Source organism: Triturus cristatus, chromosome 7 (genome assembly GCF_964204655.1).
Source record: "Triturus cristatus chromosome 7, aTriCri1.1, whole genome shotgun sequence".
Lineage (NCBI taxonomy): Eukaryota > Metazoa > Chordata > Amphibia > Caudata > Salamandridae > Triturus > Triturus cristatus.
The window spans coordinates 1,543,592,809-1,543,613,572 of NC_140590.1; the positions used below are offsets into that span (position 1 = coordinate 1,543,592,809).

General features: G+C 44.7%; 1 protein-coding gene across 1 annotated transcript in view; it reads right to left on the reverse strand.

Annotated features, from left to right (window-relative positions):
• Positions 1 to 1,598: 1,598 nt before the first annotated feature.
• Positions 1,599 to 20,764, reverse strand: part of OSER1 (oxidative stress responsive serine rich 1) — a 62,841-nt gene continuing 43,675 nt past the window's right edge. Inside the window, exon 4 of the mRNA XM_085619313.1 lies at positions 1,599 to 3,069. Coding sequence (XP_085475439.1) covers positions 2,382 to 3,069 — 688 coding nt within the window. The 3' untranslated portion in view covers positions 1,599 to 2,381. The remainder of the gene's footprint in view (positions 3,070 to 20,764) is intronic.

The following is a 20,764-nucleotide window of genomic DNA, read 5'->3' on the forward strand; positions in this document are numbered from 1 at the left end:
CTTCTAGAAGGAAATCAATGTCTCCTATGAGGATGTATGCACTGGAGTGAGAACTAGTGGGGCAATGAAATCCGTAATGTCCCGCGTGAAATTGTCTCAGGGTCCTGGGCACGATAGACCAGGTTTTCCTGTGGTTTGTATTTTAAAGATGAAATTCCCCATGTAGTTTGTTCCAGCTTCTGTGGATGTGGTGCACCTGAAATAATTACGGTGATTTCTCCTCTGGGCCTGTGTTGGAAGACATGCCTGACGACCTTGTGTCCAACGGAGATGGTAGCAGGGATGTCCAATGTTAACGCTGCAAGCAGTCATGTTTCTGTGGTGAAAAGCAGGTCCTTCCAGAACTTTCCAGACTGACGTGGCGTGCTTGCTGAGTAAGCGGGTGTTAAGGAGCATGCATGATCCTGGTTGACGGGGTATGAGTGTGGCGTGTGTGAGTGTGGCGTGTGTGAGTGTGGCGTGTGTGAGTGTGGCGTGTGTGAGTGTGGCGTGTGTGAGTGTGGCGTGTGTGAGTGTGGCGTGTGTGAGTGTGGCGTGTGTGAGTGTGGCGTGTGTGAGTGTGGCGTGTGTGAGTGTGGCGTGTGTGAGTGTGGCGTGTGTGAGTGTGGCGTGTGTGAGTGTGGCGTGTGTGAGTGTGGCGTGTGTGAGTGTGGCGTGTGTGAGTGTGGCGTGTGTGAGTGTGGCGTGTGTGAGTGTGGCGTGTGTGAGTGTGGCGTGTGTGAGTGTGGCGTGTGTGAGTGTGGCGTGTGTGAGTGTGGCGTGTGTGAGTGTGGCGTGTGTGAGTGTGGCGTGTGTGAGTGTGGCGTGTGTGAGTGTGGCGTGTGTGAGTGTGGCGTGTGTGAGTGTGGCGTGTGTGAGTGTGGCGTGTGTGAGTGTGGCGTGTGTGAGTGTGGCGTGTGTGAGTGGGGCGTGTGTGAGTGGGGCGTGTGTGAGTGTGGCGTGTGTGAGTGGGGCGTGTGTGAGTGGGGCGTGTGTGAGTGGGGCGTGTGTGAGTGGGGCGTGTGTGAGTGTGGCGTGTGTGAGTGGGGCGTGTGTGAGTGGGGCGTGTGTGAGTGGGGCGTGTGTGAGTGGGGCGTGTGTGAGTGGGGCGTGTGTGAGTGGGGCGTGTGTGAGTGGGGCGTGTGTGAGTGGGGCGTGTGTGAGTGGGGCGTGTGTGAGTGGGGCGTGTGTGAGTGGGGCGTGTGTGAGTGGGGCGTGTGTGAGTGGGGCGTGTGTGAGTGGGGCGTGTGTGAGTGGGGCGTGTGTGAGTGGGGCGTGTGTGAGTGGGGCGTGTGTGAGTGGGGCGTGTGTGAGTGGGGCGTGTGTGAGTGGGGCGTGTGTGAGTGGGGCGTGTGTGAGTGTGGCGTGTGTGAGTGTGGCGTGTGTGAGTGTGGCGTGTGTGAGTGTGGCGTGTGTGGCGTGTGTGAGTGTGGCGTGTGTGAGTGTGGCGTGTGTGAGTGTGGCGTGTGTGAGTGTGGCGTGTGTGAGTGTGGCGTGTGTGAGTGTGGCGTGTGTGAGTGTGGCGTGTGTGAGTGTGTTTCTTGGTGGGTGTCTGTATGGGAGATGTGAAGTTATAATAATCATTTAACGTTATAATAAATTATGCACTTACGCAGGCAGTTAGGTAAACACTTTAATGTTATGAATTTCAACAATTACATTTTGTTTCCCCCAACACGACCGAAAGTCAACAATTTGATTAGCAGTGCACAGACATCGTCAGCTTTCCACCACTCATGGGTAGAAGAAAGCTAATACTGTATTGTATTACCAAGGAATTTGCACAACATACTTTGGCCAAAGTAATAAGTTTTGATCTTAAAGAAAACCGACTTGCCAATCCAGATTCCTTTCAGGAATTATCTAAACCTATCAAATGAAACGCATTAGCTATACTGTTCATTCAATTCATTTGATGTACAAGTAATCCAACTGACAAACAACTGTTTGCATGCAACCTTAACAGAAAAAAATTAATTATTACAATTTGCTAACAGATGGAACATTTTGCAAGTTAGGGTGTCCAGTTCAAGTTACATTACATGTAGCTGAGAGGTGATCAAGGAGTAATGAAAATATATCCTTTGACAAATGCATACATTGTCAAAACAATGTACTCCAAGGAAATCAGCCCATTAATAAAGATTTATTAAGAGCGAAAAAAGCTATTTTACTAAAGCAACTTCCTCACATTGTAACTCTACCCCGTAGCCACTGCTTTACATTCTTGGAGTTAAACAAAGGCAAGTTACTTTATGCGGTGTGAGATTCACCAATTATCTTTAATTACAAGCAAACCTGCCTAATAAGCAGCCTCATCTTAAGATTGATGCCTAAGGCTGGGGACCTTGTAACTGCTGTACCTACAAGAGGTCCGGTCAAACCAGCACAATGATAACTTATTAAGTGTACATCATTTCAGCCATGTAGGACATTTCCTTAGGAATAAAAAAGTAATATTCCATGTAGCCAGAAAGGTCCTCTATAGTTACGTCATCCACAGATGCCCTTGCTTGTTCTGAACAAGAGCGAGGTGATCCAGATGATCCTGTGCTTGAAATCTGAATTCTATTTTGCAGAGACTGTGAATAGTCCTCCATCACGCTCTTCTCACATTCAGAAATAATGTTCCGTAAACCAGAAAAGGAGTACACTTCCATATTCTTCCAGTTTTTACACTGGCATTCTTTACCTTTGCAAGTACACTTTTTAGCTGCACTGGATTTGGATACTAATCGGAAATCCGAAGGCTGGCTTGGTTTCAGGCTCGATTCAGAAACCAATGAAATGGCAGAATTTTGATTAGCAACATCAGTGTCTGAAGTTGGTTCTGGAGCAGATTCTTCTGGGTGTTCATCAAATCTTCCACTAGCAAGGACTTCAAGAGTGGCAGGTGGTTCTTTTTTGGCAGAATTTCCTAAACAAACACCACCATCTAGAGTTTCTATTTGGAGCTTATGTTTCAGTAGTGTGCCAGACATGGAGGTTTTCGAACTACAGTGTGTAAACTTAGGAGGATGGAGAATTGGAGACTTGGAGCGTCTTCTACGTTGTGTTCGGACTGTTCCTCTTGAACCTTTTCTTGTGGACCTACAAGTTGGAATAATGAGAGATTTAAATCAAAGTTATTAGTGAACTCAGTGGCATTCAGGAGGTATCTGAAGACAAACGTTATTAGAACGATTGAATCCCAATGAAGCAGCACTTGTAGATCTGTTCGACATGCGACTAGATCTTGATGCCCCCTCCCGCCCAATATACATTTGCCTGATATCCCATCTTAAATGTGATTGTGTTATTGCAAATGATGCACACACTTAACAGACCAGTTAAAATCTTTCTGCTAATGCACTAAATTACATGCAGAAATGCTTCCATCTTTAAAAACAAACCACCTATTTTTGAGCTTAGACCCCCACATACAATTGAGAATCCTATCAAACTACATGCCCACTGTAACTGCCTCTGTTTTGTATGCAAGAGTTGTGAAACTTTTTCGCTGCCTGAAAACTAGAATCCAGTTTTGCTTCTATGTAAGGCTGTATGCACCTTCCTAAACAATACAAACTCTTACAAGCCACTGGAGTCCATTTCTTAGTCAATCACTGATATAAAGGCCCTAATTTAAACCAACAAAAACTTTTCTCTTGAGACAGCTTCAGCATATAGGGGAAAATAAAAGGTATTCTGCTGCTTCGGAGAGTAAATACTTGATGTTTCACAGGTTAGTTCTGATGGAGCAGGTAAAGCAAAATTGTGTATACCTTCTCTATTTTGCATGACAATACTAATTACATAATTTATATTTTAATTTGAATTGACTGTTTGCTGTGTTATACTAACCAACAATTTGCATTTTTGGTAAACAAATTACACGCGGGACTCATTGCTATTTGCATGGCAGAATAACTCTAATAACTAATTGTGGTACACCTATTAACAATAGTACGTGTGGTGATAGAATATTGCATGATTTATGTTGCTTTGGTGACGTTTGCGTTCCTGTTAGGACCGAAGGGTGAGTATTATCGCTTTAAATGTCGCTATAAGCTAGGAAAATACTAATACATAAAGGGTTTAGTGAGGGTTTAATATTAGAATCTTCATTTCCGCGTATTACTCTTTTGTGTTTGTTTCGCTCAAGTTGGCATTTGGGCCTACCAAGCCATGACATCCAAAATGGAGTTCGAAAGTGGCCACCGTCTCGTGAGCGCGAGGTCTACTGCGCAGACTCGGATGGCTCCGTAGACCTCCAGGCAACCTCAAGTCAGAGCACAGTGTTCCTGGTCAAGGATAGGAACATGGAGGACTGCCAAACTTCAGTTAGTGAAAATCAACGCAGCAAACAATGATCTTCCACAACCAGGAAACTACAATGTAGCATGATTATGACATGAACCGAGGAAGTGACCCAGCAGTTCTCTGAGAACCAAAGTCTCTGGGAAAGTCGGATGATGTTAAAAATTTCTTCAAATGGACCAATCAAAATTCAGTATTGCCAAAGAAATGTTTCATGTTACCCGGAATTTTATTATAAACAGGGTAGTAGAATAGGGAGGAGTTAGCCACGCACCCCTTTCACCCCACAGACGATGACGGATGAGCTACATGCTTGCATGATTTTTGGTCCTTTGGAGAACTTTGGGACTGTGTCACGCTGAGCAAAGAACTTTCCCGGACTTTTGAGTCTTGGCCTGCTTTCTATTGGGACAATTGAGCAGAGAATTTGGTTTATGCAGAGCCAATTGAATTAGAAAAGACCCCGATAGCAAGAATAGGTAAATATAAAATGTCATGCGATTTGCGTTGATTGACAAATTCAAATTTGATTGACCGAAATGCTAATTATATAATTGCAAACAAGATTTAGATAAACAATAATTTGATTAACAGAAATTATGAGTTTGTGGTTTTTCCATTAGGTGACTAGAGGATTCTGAAGCTTAAATGTGTTTTAGCTGGTTTTAAGTCACCATCAACCAGTCCAACTAATTGGTCCGTCGACCAAGTGGTGGAGTGCCTTGATGTTAAGGTTAGGAGCCTATCTATAGGTGGTGATGTAAATATGTATATTCTGTAATATAACTCTTTTCTTCCCTAATAAGGTACCCCCCCCCCCCCCCCCCATGTCCAGCGTATCATCATTCCTCCTGTGTGCAGGTCCGTGAGAGAACATATGAGTGTTGGTGTTATGGGCCCCACCAATGAATGCGTGTGTGAATGAGTTAGCGTGACGACGGGTCTGTGACACAGGGAGGATATGAAAATTCCCCCCAGTTTCGCGCTGGATCAGTTCCAACGGATCAGAGAATATAACTGGCGGTCGCCAGTAGGTAGTTATAGTTAGGACAGAGTTTATCAAAAAAGGTGATTTTCAGTTGCCTACATCTTTGGTCCCGGTAGATGAATCTCAATGAAATTTGCCCAAAAACTGCTCTCAGTACTCCAGGCATTGTTTGGAAAGTTTCAGGGTGATTCGTCAAATGAGGGTTCAGAAAAAAGGGGGTGCCAAAACGCGTCATCTCCATGTTCATTCCCATAGGTCCTTGGAACACGCCTGCAGCCCGAACCGCTGGACGGAATTACACCAAATTTGGCAGGAAGCTAGATCTTGGTACGCAGATTGTGCTCTTTGTGATTTGGTGTAAATCCGTTCTGTAGTTTGGGAGATATATTAACTGGAAAACAAATTTGTTTATATAGGGATGCGGATTACCCGCGGATCCGACAGTCCCCGTATTGTAATCTGATTAGTTGCCAACACTTCAACCGATTTATTTAAAAATTATTCTAGGAAGCCGGCAACTCGCCCTCTTTCTCCATTACTCTGCAAACGTGCCTCCTGGCGCGCTCTTGGCTGGAGGATAAAGACCCCTTTGTTGCGGAGGGTCTCTAGGGGCCAACTAACACACCTGTTAAGTCCAGTAAGCCCCACACAGCTGGATTGCTTAGAGGTGGTCGGAGGCCAAGCCCCTTTTTCCACCACTCTGCAAACGCACCTCTTGGTGCACTGCTGCTGGGTTGAGGAGGTGCCTTTGCCACTTGAGGGCCTCAGGAGTAAAGTAGACTTCATCCCCCAAGCAGCAGTGTGCCAGGAGGCGCGTTTGCAGAGTGGTGGAGAAAGAGACTGTGGCCACTGACCACCTCTCAGCAATCCAGCTGTGTGCTAACTAGAACGGCTTCATTTCTCGGATTTTGAACGAGTGAAATGTCACCCTAACATCCCTGTAACCTTTGGTTTTTTCAGTGAATTTCAAAGGTTTTTTTAAATGCTAATTCCTAATTATAACTAACCCTGGGCCGTGAACTCCGCTCCGCTCGCAGTGTTTTCTGCACTGATCGCAGAGTTCCGAAAAACTCTGCTTCGCGCTGCGGAGCGGTGTTTTTATCCCCCTCGCTCGCGTTCACCAACGTCAAGTTGGCAACCGTGAGCGAGAAAAATCAACTTCCCGGTGAGATTTTTCAACGCCGGGGGGGGGGGGGGGGGGGGGGGGTTCAGTTATCTCTTTGAGAGTGGTCGCTTATGCTGTCAACAGCTCGCGTTGAGAAACTGCCCGTTCGTGTTGAGAAAGCGGACGGTCGAGTAAAAATCTACTCGAGCTGCAGAAAAGGAAAGCAGGGACCGCTTGCCCTGTGCATGGTGCCGTTCGCAATGATTGCACAGTGAGGACAAGCATCCGTCAATATGCAGTCACCGCGAACGGCATTTTTCTACCGTACTCTGGCGCTCGCGTAGCCCCACGTAGTGCGGCGGCGGTTTTTTTTTTTTGCACTTCGCGGAGTGCCGCGTAGTGCAACTCCACCCAGGGTTAATTATAACGTTCCTTAAACCGGAGGTTTTTTCAGTGTGTGTATTACATATATATATCCCATTGCAACTTCCAACAAGGTCTGTCGAACTCACGACGGGTGCCACTCTCTTGGCGGATATGGGCTCCGCTTGTTCCTCAACAACCCGAAAAAAATGTATGTGGACTCGCAGGATGTTTTTAAAATGGCTTTAATATCGCAAACGCGCTTCAGCATGTTGCCTTCCTCAGTGCGCTAGAGCCATACAAGAACTGCACAGTAATAGTTATTTTAAATGTCCAGCATTCTACTTTTATATGGTGGACTTCTTTCGTTTGTAGTCATGTTATGGGGCAATAGATGCTGCTGGGTTAGGATTAGGAGGTAGGGAGGGTGGTTGGGGAGAATGTTTGGGGTGGTTGGGCTGGTTTGTTTTTAGTTTAGGCGAGCTATGAACTCTTGCCTATTCCTTCCCGTCTCTCACTGCGACAGTTGAGCCTCGGTGAGGCTGTTCTAGTTTAAAGAGCCCACTAGAAATTCTAAGGCAGCAGCTACCACCTCTACAGACTCACAACAGTGGGCAGGTACAGGGGGAAAAAAACTATTTAAAAAAATTCAAATCAAACAAAGAAAACTGTAGGCCAAGATATCACCACAGGGATAAAAGGATATTTCCATGCCCTTATTTCTGCTCCATTCATTTGTGAAATTCTATACGGAAGCTTGGTCATGATAAAGGTGATCGTTCGTGGTTGGAGTATTGAGACTGGTTTTATTTCCAAACTTTTAACCGAAGGATCTAATGAGCGCTGAAGAACGGAGGAGCTGCTTAAATCCCTATTGGTGACGGTCATCTGAGGAAGCGAAGGTAACGCGGGACTGCGAGGACCAGCAGCCCCGCGATTGAACACAGCTGTGTCCTCTTCCCGTACTCCCGCCCTGACGCTATAACACTCCTCACGGCCCCCGCTTCGCGGGAGCCGTTCGTGGTTGGAGTATTGAGACTGGTTTTATTTCCAAACTTTTAACCGAAGGATCTAATGAGCGCTGAAGAACGGAGGAGCTGCTTAAATCCCTATTGGTGACTGTCATCTGAGGAAGCGAAGGTAACGCGGGACTGCGAAGACCAGCAGCCCCGCGATTGAACACAGCTGTGTCCTCTTCCCGTACTCCCGCCCTGACGCTATAACACTCAGCACGGTCCGCGGGACGCGCGCGGGCGCGAGCCGGGCGAAGCCCGGGCCAAGGGCGGGCCCGTCCGAGAACGCCAGAGAACGGAACGGGACCCTTCTCTAACACCTATTGCTTGCAGCTTTCGATGGTGGGTAAGTGCAAGCTAATAGCTGTACGTCTGTAACTCAGTGGGTTTTTGCTTAAAGACGTTGCAACTAGATGCCAAAAATGGATAAAATACCCAAAAGGGATGGTCCTATTTTGCAATCGACTGGGGGCGCACTAATGGGAACATTGGACAACTTCTTGGTGAGAGTACAATCAGCCCTTGCCAAGGATATAGAATTAACTGAAAAAAGACTATCATTAGACATTCTCTGTGACAAGAGGTCCTCTTTGGGGAATATGGCTAACTCAAGATCACCTCCGTGTGGCCAGCCTGTTAGGTTGGATTCCTTGAGTCCAGTGTCTCCTGTGATGGAAGAACGAATTAATGACTCAACGACATGTCCCTCGTCTCTGATTGAAATATTGGATGATAATGCGGACACTATAAATATTGGTAGTGGGGTCCCTACTTCCAAACCTTTGTCAAATATTAAGACTCGCTCAACCAGTAACTTAAATGCGGCTTCCGGCCATCAACAACCAGCCACTACTCTGAAAAAAAACTGTAGGGGTAATCAAAAGAAAGCCGCTGGGAAGAACGCTAACGCTAAGGCTGGTCATTCCCTTGTTTCTGTTTCAAAGAGGGTTACACCCCCATGCCCCAAGCCTCTAACAATCGAAACAAGGGCATACCCATTACCATCATTGGGGCTGTCAGATGTGGAAGTAACAGATACAGTATCTTTTTGGGATAAATTGGAAAGTATTGTTAAGAAACTATGTGACCCCATCTATGAAAGGTTAGGTTCTATTGAAAGTAGACTTGTATGTATGGAACTCTCACTTGCCTCGGGTCATTCTCGGGGTGGTAAACAAGGCCAGAGTTCGTTAAAAGAGCGCTCTGGCGTAATAGGTCATCGTATCGAGACCAATTCCACTGCCAGTAATTTGATTATTTCTGCGCCAGATAATTGTTCTATCCCCCAGGAGCTTAATCCTACTTCAGCAGTGGACACCCGGGTAGCAGTTGAACATCTTTCCCCACGCCCGATACCAAATAGTCCTAGGGCAAGTAGAGCAAGAACTGGCAGGCAGCTTCCATCTACTCGGCCTGTAGTACAGGCCTCTCCAGGCCTAATTGATCTACATTTACCCCCTGAAGCTGCCCCCTATGTGGTGATCATTAACTGGGGTTCCTAATTTGGCGAATGGAGCAAGGGAATCCTATTGGGATTTAAAGAATAAATGTACACACTGGCTCAATGCCAAACGACCACTGCCGGCCCATATGCGTGCTGAGATTTTATATGCTAGGCGAGTAAATTGGGTGGGCAGAAGCCCTAAGTCATCTAAGGGGGATTGCATTGTTATTAATTTTAGGGATAGGCGGTGTGTGGAATATATCTGTTCTTGGCCCCAAAATGACCCTTCGGCTCTGATATGTACAATGCCACGGTCTCATTTCTATGTACCTAAGTCCCTGCCCCCAGGTAGGATTACACGTAGGGGCCCCTTGACAAATGGAACTTTTTTTGAGGACATAAGATCCATTAATAGATTCGATGTACTCTCTGGGTTAGCGGACTGCGACTGACTGACTGATGGTAGAACACACTTTAATGATGCAATGTCACATGTATCCATAGCGACATCGAGCAACTGTGAAAAAACATATGTGGCTCTAATGGCAGATGAGGGTATATGTGAAAGAGAGCCGCCTAATATAATTGATGGCAGAGATGTTAATATATCCTTTGACCAAACAAATATGATCGGGGCTAGGGAACAAGGCATCCAAGCTGAATGTCAAAATGAAATTTTAGGCATCGATATCACCCCTCGCCTTGGGCAAGATATAGCCCCTTCCCCTATAACTACTATAGGGAGTATGGAAGGGGGATCTGTCTCTGCAGGTCATGTATTGTTTTTATCTTGGAATGTGGCGGGTATAGGCTCCAAACTATCCTTTCCCCTATGGGTAGATTTTATCAGCAAGCATGACATCTGTCTTTTTCAAGAGACATGGTCACTTGAGCCGGTGTTCATGTTGGGATATTTGAATTTTTTTGTTCCAGCAGAGAAAAAACCCAGGGGGCGGGCATCAGGAGGCCTGACCATCTGGGTTAAACAAAACCTGGAATGTAAAGTTCAAACCACCCAAACACAGAACGCTGATATATTGGGAATTAGGCTGACCAGTTCGCAAAACCTTAAAATTGACATATACAATGTATATGCAAGGGGCTTACCAGGCGGGAAAAAAATCTGAGGTGATATCCGCATTAAATACTCTTGTAGAATCTAGCCCTATTGAGGTGCTCCCACTTATTGCGGGAGATTTTAACACGACTTTTGAGCCATTAGGGTCTCAAGACATGCTTTTGACAGAGGAAGAGGATTCAAAATGGGGTGTCCCACAGCTTGAGACAAAGGCAGTCGGTAAGTGGACTGAGGCGGCCCTGTACCTGAAAGGGTTCTGCCTGGGCAATCAGTTGAGGGCAGCCAATGGCAGAACCATATCAGATAGGATGTGTAATAAAACGTATGTCAATGGTACCAGGGCAAGTAATATAGATTACCTCTTAGTCCACTTGAGGATGTGGCATACATTAGTGGACATGGTGGTCGAGACACGGATAGAAAGCGACCACAATCCCCTAGTTGCTATCTTTGATTTGGGAACGAGAGATAGAAAAGATCAAACTCCTGAAAAGATAGGTCTAGCTGTAGTTCTATCAAACAATGAACGTCACCTTAAATGGCGTAACGTAGTAGAACACCCAGACCTGTTAGGTAGTATCGAGTCCCATGTTGAAGAGGCGCTGACGTCAATTACGGCAGTAGATAATTTAGGGCAACCCTTAGTTACATTTGAGAAAATTCATGATAAACTAGTTGCTAAACTAAAATCATGTTTTTGCAGACCTCTTGTAGTAAAGAAAGCCCCGAGAAGCAAACAGGAGGGTTGGTATAATGCCTCCTGCAAACAAGCCCGTACTGATCTGGGACTTGCTCTAAAATCAAAGGATGCAAGTAAGATCAAATTAGCTCGCAATACTCATAAAAAAGTCCTATGGAAAGCAAAAAAGGATTGGAACGAACGTTAGTGGCAAGACCTAAAAGCAGCATGTGCTGATAAAAACCAGAAAAAATTCTGGAATATTTTTAAATGGAAAAAGGGCGAAATTATCGACAGTCCTCACAATCATGTCCCTCAGAGTTCTTGGGTAGACTTTAAGTCTCAGTATTCAAAAGGTGTTGAGGAAGTTAGTAAGCCTCATCAGGAGAGACCGTTTTATGATACCCCCGTGTTTAGTGTCGGGGAGGTTGATATTGCGCTTGACATGGTTACCCAGGGCCGTGCACGCGGCATGGATTGTATCCCGGCCGATGTATTCTTGCACAATAGAACGAGGTGGTCATTATATATTACATACCTAGCTAATGCTATAGCTCAGGGAATGGCGATCCCGCACTCTTGGAAAGGTGCCGAAATCGTCCCAATATACAAAAAAGGGGACAAATCGTTGGCTTGTAACTATAGGCCCATTAGCTTGATAAATGCTTTACAAAAGATCTTGGGCAGGCTGGTTTTGGGCAAAATCCAGACCTGGATGGAATCTAGCAATGTCCTAAGCCCATTACCGGCCGGGTTTCGCCCTAAAACCAGCACCATAGACCAGGTCTTCAGGTTTATCGTCCTCTATTGGAGGACAGTGGTTTTAGAAAAAGGGGTTTTGTACGCTGTGTTTGTTGACCTGCGGGCGGCCTTCGATTTGGTTCCACGTGACGAGCTGTGGCAAGTGTTGGAGGATTTGGGGATGGCACCGGAGTTATTGGCATTGGTCGTCCGCTTACATGAGAACAATTTTGCTCGGGTCCGGTGGGGACGGCAGGGCGAAGTAACGGAGTCTTTCCCCGTGGAGCGAGGAGTGCGGCAAGGTTGTGTCTTGGCACCGACCTTGTTCTCACTCTTCGTGAACGGGGTGGCAGAGTTCCTCTCCCGGGTCCCATCAGATGCTCCGGCTATGTCTGGAACCCGCATTCCTGTTCTCATGTTCGCGGATGACACGCTGCTGATTTCTAAAACTCCGAGTGGCTTACAGCTTACCCTCCGACGCTTTGAAGAATTCTGCTTGCTACGTGGCTTGGAAATAAATGTTTCCAAGACCAAGTTTATGGTTCTGAATGGCCCCAACCCGCGTAGATCTTACAAACCCTTTAGTAGTGTAATTGTTATGAATGGCTCTCCCCTGGAACAGGTGGATGCTTTCACTTATTTGGGAGGAACATTGCAGAAGAATATGCGTTGGAAAAGTCAAATAGATCTTTCTATTATGAAGTTCCAACAACAGACAGGTTTCCTTCTAAAAAGATTTAAAAACTCGCAGACTCAGCCAATAGCCCCACTCCTCGAAGTTTATTCGATGAAGATACGTAGCTCATCTCTATATGGTTCTGAGCTATGGGGGTATGGAAATAATCCAAAACGGTTGAATGTTATGGAGAGCGAGTTTATACGGAAAGTTGTTGGTGTACCACAAAGTACTCCCTTGTTACCTCTTTTCTGGGACCTTGGTTTGAAAACCCTACAAGACACCGCTAATTTGCGACCACTGCTGTATTGGCGTAGGATCTGGTCAACTGAGGAGCTAAAGCATTATGCTTTGGGCCTAAAAGAAATAATGGAGAAAGACCTCTTTCATAGAATAGACTGGTTGAGGTCTATCAAGCTATTACTTTATAGATTGGGATGGAGCAACCTTTGGGATGATCCTCAAAATGCTGTCTTTCCCCCAAAAGAAATTGTTAAAGCCAAGTACTGGGAATTTATTGCCATGGAATCTGTTTCAAAGGGGTGTACATCCCAGCTAACAGCTAGATACTTAGAGATCAAGGCTTACCCCAGACAGGAACTTTTTTGGGATTTGATTGAAGCACCAATTGATCGCAAACTTTATTTCCAGTTTAGGATAGGTACTCTCCCTATTTGTTCATTTACAATTAAATGGACTAAAGGGTCCCTGGATAAATGCCCAAAATGCAGGGACACAACAGAATCTTTGAGCCATTTTGTTTTTTTCTGTCCTCTTTATGAGCTCCCGCGCAAAAATGGGTATTACCTGTCTGTCGGCTTTTAGGTACCCGAAGGCACGAAGAGGCACTAAGAATCTTGTGTTCAGATCCGAGCCCATTAATTGCAATAGCAATGGCAAAGTATATTAAGTGGGCCTGGATAATACGGTCCAGACAGTTAAATATTAAAGCGCCTAATGAATAGGCGCTTGTATGTAGTCATGTATTTACTCATTTTCTGATTTATCTGTTTAAATTAAATTGGAATGTTTTTTAATTAATTGGATCACTAGATATCAATGTTGTTTATTCAAATTGGTGATTAGCGCAGGTTTAAGTTTGAAAATCGTGTGCCCATGAAATTATGTTTTGTTTTAATTTATGTTTTAATCCATGTGTATGTAGATGGTCAATGTATGATACTTTCATGACTTAACTGTCGAATAAAGTTTTTCAAACCGTAAAACCGATAAAGGTGATCACATGTCTGGAGATTCTCCAAACGATCCTGGTCATTTGCTTTCAAAATAAAAATAAATATTCTAACAAAAGAAAAAAGCTTTTGTATGAATCATTTCCCCCGGAGCGCTCTGGAACCCAAGCCACATCTACTACTATAATGCCTGACATTCTCCCTCGCCTTGAATGTAGGTGACCCAGTGGCTACACCACTAATAGGAGCATACAACTGGCATTTTATTTCAACATACAGTGTCGGGGGAGGGGGGGGGGGGGGAGGGGGACACAAAATGCTCAGTGTCCAATATTAATGAGATATGCGCCTTTGCCTTAAACTGGTAGTTTAACTGTGCAAAACAATAACCATTTAACTAAAAAAAAAAAAAAACACACATGCTTTGCACGTTTCTATTCTGCTTTTGAAGATGGTTGAGCAGCCAAATACAAGTTTGTGTTCTTCATCAGCTTCTAGCTCTGTTCCGTAAACAGCGTTGTTTCGTTTAAATCATGGAAGACAATAGCTAGGAAATTATGCCAATTAGTGCGAATATCTTCGCAACAGCAATATTCCACTTAATACCACTGAAAATCTAATCTGTGTAAGAATTATACTTCCACAAGACAAAAGCCAATGTGGGGTGCACAGGTGCATACATTGTCACAGAAGACCTGACAGTACTACTTCCTCCAGGGTGTCGGGTACCATCGTCAATAGAATCATCCCGGTCCTCTTCCGGAACTGTATACTCTGGCATTATGCACTACAAAGAAAGGCACCACTACCATACACACCAGAGGCCTGAACACTCTTTGCCAACAGAAACAAGGCAAATAGACCGAAGGCACTTAAAATAATGTGTCACTACATAATTCAATGGGCATTATAATCCCTTCATCTCAGAAAAGGGCATCAGACAAGATGCTCACACTCACCCAGTCATCTACCCTATCATGTACTTCGCTCAGTCCCGACATTCCAACACCCCCCACTTAACAGCACGCAGAACTCTGCACTTGACAAATAGAAATCCACCAGGATCCGGTCTACTTCTGGGCTTTCAAGACCCACAAACCCTTAAGCCACCAGTGCGTGGTTATTACACCTTACTCCTTAACGCTGCATCAGACACTGGCTAATCCTTTTACGATACCAAAACTTTCCATCATCCGTTCCGATGTTATTCTTACTCACCTACGTTCAACTCAACCTCGACGTATTCTTGCATAACAGAATAGACAAACGCTCCTATTATCTCACATCCAACGATCCATATTTCGCACATCACATCAAATCATTATCACATTTATTTTTTCACTTGGTCATCACGCACTTTACTGAGACATCAGCAAAGATGGTATATTTCTCGACATACAATGAAAACTTAGAGAAATACTTTACTAGCAAATGCAGCATTTAATACTCCCTTCAAAAGTAAACAGAAACCAATCAAATGTTAGACAAGAAGAAAAAACAAGCATTTGACAAAGCCAGTTTCTCTGGTCCTTGTACAGCATATGCACTCAAAGACAACATGCAGTACTCCACTCAAAACAGTACCCACATTGCTGACAAGACACACTAAATGGCCACAGAGATCACACACACACACACACACACACACAGTAACATACCTGAAGCACATTCACAGACCAACAGACAAGCCGCATGCAAGCAAAACACACTTTGAAACACTCACACAATCACTGGTGTGTACCAACATGCTCTAATGAATAAAAAGCAACTGAAATTTGGATACATGCAATAGATTGCACATACAGACAACAGCTTTTAAACGTGTTAATACTACAAAATAGCACAAAGACACAAGCGATGGCCAAGCAAAAAGGTCTGCGTTGCAGTTTCAATAGAAGGTTGGTGTGTTGGCTTTACCAATGTCTCCTTAAGAGGTAAAATGACTGAAGACAGTGGGATTAACAGATAAAAAGAGAAGCTATTGCTGCTCAGTGTATGTGTGTGAAATACAAATTAAACTTGCTTAAAAAGCAGTTAAGCCAAACATTTTAATTTGCCATAAATTGATATGTGCTCCACCCTACAAGGGGATTGATTTACACTGGTATCTCGCCTTTGTAGGATAACCAACATGCTGGAAATTATAGCCGACTAGTAATTCAAGGTTGCTACAGCCAGTTGATGGGAGCCAAATTCTTAACAAATAAAAAATAAATCCTATGTGTACACGTGAGAAAACAAAAACCCAACACGAGAAACTACGGATTATTAAAAAAAAAAAAAAAATCAACTTTATTTTCTCCATAACAGGAGCCATTATAATCCCGCTGCAATTGATCAACTGAATTTCCAACAGGATTCAAACTTCATGTTGAAAGATGTGATCAGTCCCTTCTACACTTACCATACCTTCCATCAGGAGCAAATACATGACATTCTATCAAGAACCCGTACCACCCTGACAAGAAAACCTTGCATGACGCAGCACAAGGTTCATCATAAGCGTTTGAAAGTATAAAAAACAAATGTGGCAATGTGGTGGGTATCATGAAGGTACAGAAAACAAACTTTGAGACTGTTCGCTGCTGCTACTGACTTTGCTAAAGCTGGTATATTATAGAAGTATCTGGAATTGGCAAGGCCGATGGCGAGTACGACAAACCACTGGCAAAGTGAAAACTACTGGCTTTCGTATCAATTTACTTAGCCACTATATTTTTAAGATGTATTTTTGCCAAAAAGGCACATTATCTGCCTGCGGACAAGCCTGGTGAGAGTGTAGAATGGTTATAAGTGGTCCTTTGGCGCCCTCTAGTGGCACACGAAAATTACTCAGAAGTGATGGACTACAGTATCATTAACAAGCACTTACAAAGCAATAGGTCTCGCATTTACGCGAATTTGAGCGATTGACATTGTAAATGACAATGCCTTTTATTTTTGTTTTTAAAATATAAATAAAGGCATTGTCATTAGGCCTTTTCATTTACAACGCCCATAGCTTAAACTCGCGTAAATTCTATACCTATTGCATTGGAGATGCTTGTTCCCTTTGCCATGGTTTCCTTTCTCTTCCTCCTCTTTACTTCCTTGTGTTTTTCGAGCTCTTGCTCTGGGTCAAAATTTCATGCGGAAAAGTAAATGCCAATCCCCAAAAAACATGAGTAGTTGTGGGCCCCACCTGCAACCTCGGACTCAAATTAAGCACTTTCTACTGTGTGTTTGTTCCAGGTCAGACAGAAAACAATCGTTAGATCTGCATTTACCTGATGGGCATCAACTTCTTCCGCATATTGATTTATGCGAACAAAGGCTTGTACGGATACGAGCCCAAAATCCACATGAAACGGGTTGCGTGAATGACAAAGTCTAGCAGCCAAAGGTTTAACCCCACAGGCCACTCTGGAGCAAAATAGTACTCAAGCCTTACATTTTGAGAATAACATGCATTGGTGACAGCTACATGGCAAAGCAAGTGATCAACAGGCATTGTTGTACCAAATTTGTTTAGAATACTAGCCAATTTACTCCTAAATCGCAAGCATATTCCCTACTTAAACACACCGTGACCAATTCACAGAGTTTTCTGAATACCCAAGATGAAGTTAGATGCACAATCTGTGAGCGAAAATTCTGAGATCCTGACTCAAGAGAATCCTCACTTAGAGAATCAGATGGAGCGTAGCACGGAGAATAACCTTCAGTGAATTTGAGGCGCATTAGTAGAACATTCATTTTTCAAGTGGATGGCTAAGGGGGAATTAGGAGGCAAATCATACCCACAAAATCTTATCTTTGTCGCTATCTACACGTTGCTGATTATTTTCAAACACAATTTAAGCACATAAGGTTATTGCCAGCAAAGTCTGGCATATGTGAGTAAAGTGGGTGTGAACAGAAAACAAATGTCTCCAGGCTCCATGAGGTATAGTAAAAGAGGTCTCTACACAATCAAAAATATTCTTCCAATGGAAAAAAGGGGAAAATCTTGAGGAATATGAAAAGGTAAATTGGAAGTTGTTCTGCTGGTGGAAAACATGTCAGTTTAAGCCTTATATGTACATTTTGCACAGATTTCCATTTGTAGCCCAGCCTTTTTTTTTTTTTTTACTAAAGTTGAATCCGCTAAAAATTAAATCAGAAAATGGAGTCTAAGAGTTGTAGGTTTCTGCATGTTTGTGTGATCCTTTGAGAAGCAGGTGCAATATGTACCTATGTGAGAGAAAGAGTCTGTTAGAAGGTACAGAACTGGGATATAGTTTCATTGATGAGTGTATGGGCAAAAGCACGACCAGCATTAGGTGAGGATAAGAAGGCAACAGAAGATTGGCGATTTATCCAAATGAGGAAAATCACCGATGTGACTGGATTGTAGGAATAACCAGCTATAGTGCCTTGCAACAAACACGGAGGGGGCATGCACAATTTTCTGGCAGACAAGAATAAAATGTCCCCCCTCCCGCAAACATTCTTTGCACAGTAGAACAAGCTCCCTGCGCTCAATAGGTATACTAGTGGGTGGCATGCACATTTTCCAAGCCTGCTTTTAGCTCCTACTCCACTACTACATGGAACATCTCAAGTAACTGGGCCTTATCTAATACAGTGTTAAAATGTACTCCATGTTTTGCTTGCCATGTATATATTTCCATGGGCATCAACTTATATGCGGCTCTGGGGAATGAGAACCAGCAATTTTCTCAGGTTAGGGGGGTCTGAGCAATCTCATTGTTCTACTCGTTGCTCTTGAAGAAAGGAAGCCCTGTAATCAAAACACCTTGGCAAAGGAAGACTGAAGATAAGTGATCAGTGTGTTAGTGACAGTAGGGGAGGGTGGTAATTCTTTACGAGAAGCTACTAGGGCAGAGAGCTGAAGGGACAGTGTGACGGTAAGCAGAAGGAGCAGTATGTGACCAGAGGGGGTGGTGTGGGAGCTAAGTGACACTATGTGAGGGGAAGAGACAGGTAGCAGAAAATAGTGTGAGAGCAGAGGGTAGTGTGCCAGCAAAAAGGGCTATGTACAAATAAAACAAACAAATGGTGGGGGGGGGGGGGACAGTGTGTGGGCAGAAAGCATATTGTGTAGTGTGTGAATGTGTGAACTAAGGGGATGTGAGATCAGAAGGGGTGTCAGAGGGGTAATTTGAGAGCAGAAGATGCCGGAAGCAGAAGGAACTGTGTGTGAGAAGGGGGAAGTGTGGTGAAAAAGGGTAGTATGAAGACAGTGGGCAGAGCGCAGTGATGCAATGTGTAAACAGGGGAGCAGTGCGTGGGCAAAGGGGGCAGTGTACATGCAGATGGTACAAGGAGCAGATATGACATCGTAAGCAGGGGGGTACTGTTTGAGCAGGAGGGTCAAGGATCAGAGTGGCAGTGAGACCAAGAGGGATGTGTGGGCGCAGAAGGGGCAGTGAGTAAGCAAAAAGGGCAGAGTATGAGCAGAATGTCCAGGGATTAGATGGATCTGTATGTGATAACAGGCAGAGAGCACATTGGGCAATTTCCGAGCAGAGGCTAGTGAGTGAAAATGGGCGGAGAGCAGAGGGAATATGGAGTGAGCACAGGTGCTTGTTTTTGAGCAAAAAGGACAGGGAGCCGATGGAGGCAGCGTGTGAGGAGGTGGGCATGGTATGAGCAGTGCATAGTGTGTCAGCAGAAAGTTCAATGTCTGAGCAGAAGCAGCTTCAGCAAAGTGTGAGCAAAGGAGGTAGTGTGTGGACAGAACTTAGGGGCGGGGACAAGATGGAGTGTTGTGTGAGCAAAAGAGATAGGGAGAAGAGAGCAGTGGTGCCCTACCAGACTTTTGCGAATGTGGCTGCTATGGCTGTAGCGTTGCTATTTCTCCCCCATCATCTTGGAAAGGTCTTGGCTCACAAGACTGATCTATAGGGCAATATGGCAGTGCCATAATGGCTGGTCTGACAGGTCACAGTTTTTGGCTGAGTGGGGCTATTTTATGGGCTGGTGCGTTCGTTTTACTTGAATACCCTGAAATTACCACATCACTTACAAAGCACGTCTTCACAAGTTCAAAACTGCCCCGATATTCAGATGTGGGTCACTTCTTTAACCGTGATTGGCTAATTGGAGCCACTTTTATGTTGGTGCCTGTGTCCGGTTTCTGCCCCACTCCGACCACGCTGGCTCAATACACGGGGGTGCAACAGGACAACTTGTTATGTGTGTGGAGCACACGCTGTATCTGTTTATTGGCTCATCGTCGGAGGAGGTTGCAATGAACACTAGGCCTCTTTAAAGTCGGGTCTCTGGAAGGCTGCCTGGTATGCAAATCTAACCGCTGGTCATAAATAGAAAACCATACTTCCCTTCCATTCAGGCAGTGAAAAACACTGTGCAGAAATCATAAGCACGTCTCTTCCACATATTCCATGAATCTATAATGGCAACCATGTACATACAGCCAGTTTTGCTCATAATCAGAGCGGGTCGGTTTGAGTGACCTGGCTGCAGCCTGCTCTCGTTATAGGTCAGTTATGCACGAGCTCCCAACGTGCATGTACGTCCTGCACCGACCTGGCTGTGACCAGCTGGCATACTGCTCCCCTACCCCCAGCCTACAACTGTTCCCATCTTTAGCATCGGGCCGTCTTCTCGCAGTTACAAAACACAACTCTCCAACCTCTAAAGCGTGCTTTGTTAATGGCCTCTGGTCTCTGTAGCTCCACTGCTTACGCTACGCATTATTTTCCAACCCCCTCAGATTTGTGGTCCATGTTCTTCGTCTGAATCGGTCGTTATACGCGATATGTAACGCCCGGAAGGGTGTGCTTTCTAATATGTTACATGCTTTCAAAAGAGCGTCTGGTAGAGGGTGGGGTGATGAGTCCTTGGGATAAGTTATTTGAGATCGGTACCAGGATGCATGGCACATAACAGTACGTAAAGGAGCGGGAGTACCGCCGGGAGTTGGAATACATATCTTCCACTTCCATCAATACGGCAAAAGCAGCACTAAGAGACTGTAAAATGAAATGTGCAAAACAACTGTCGGTGTGGGGTGAGTACTCCGTCCTATGCAGAGAAGAGATGCCAGGAAGGAAGTCCTAGGGCTGTGGAATTTCCACTGCACCACGCTAGTCACAACGAATGGTCCAATACACATAATGGTTCTGACTGTCCTTTTCTGTTTTCTATAAATACCGTTTTGTGGGGGCTAATGGTAAAGAACAGACTGCTCAATCCGTC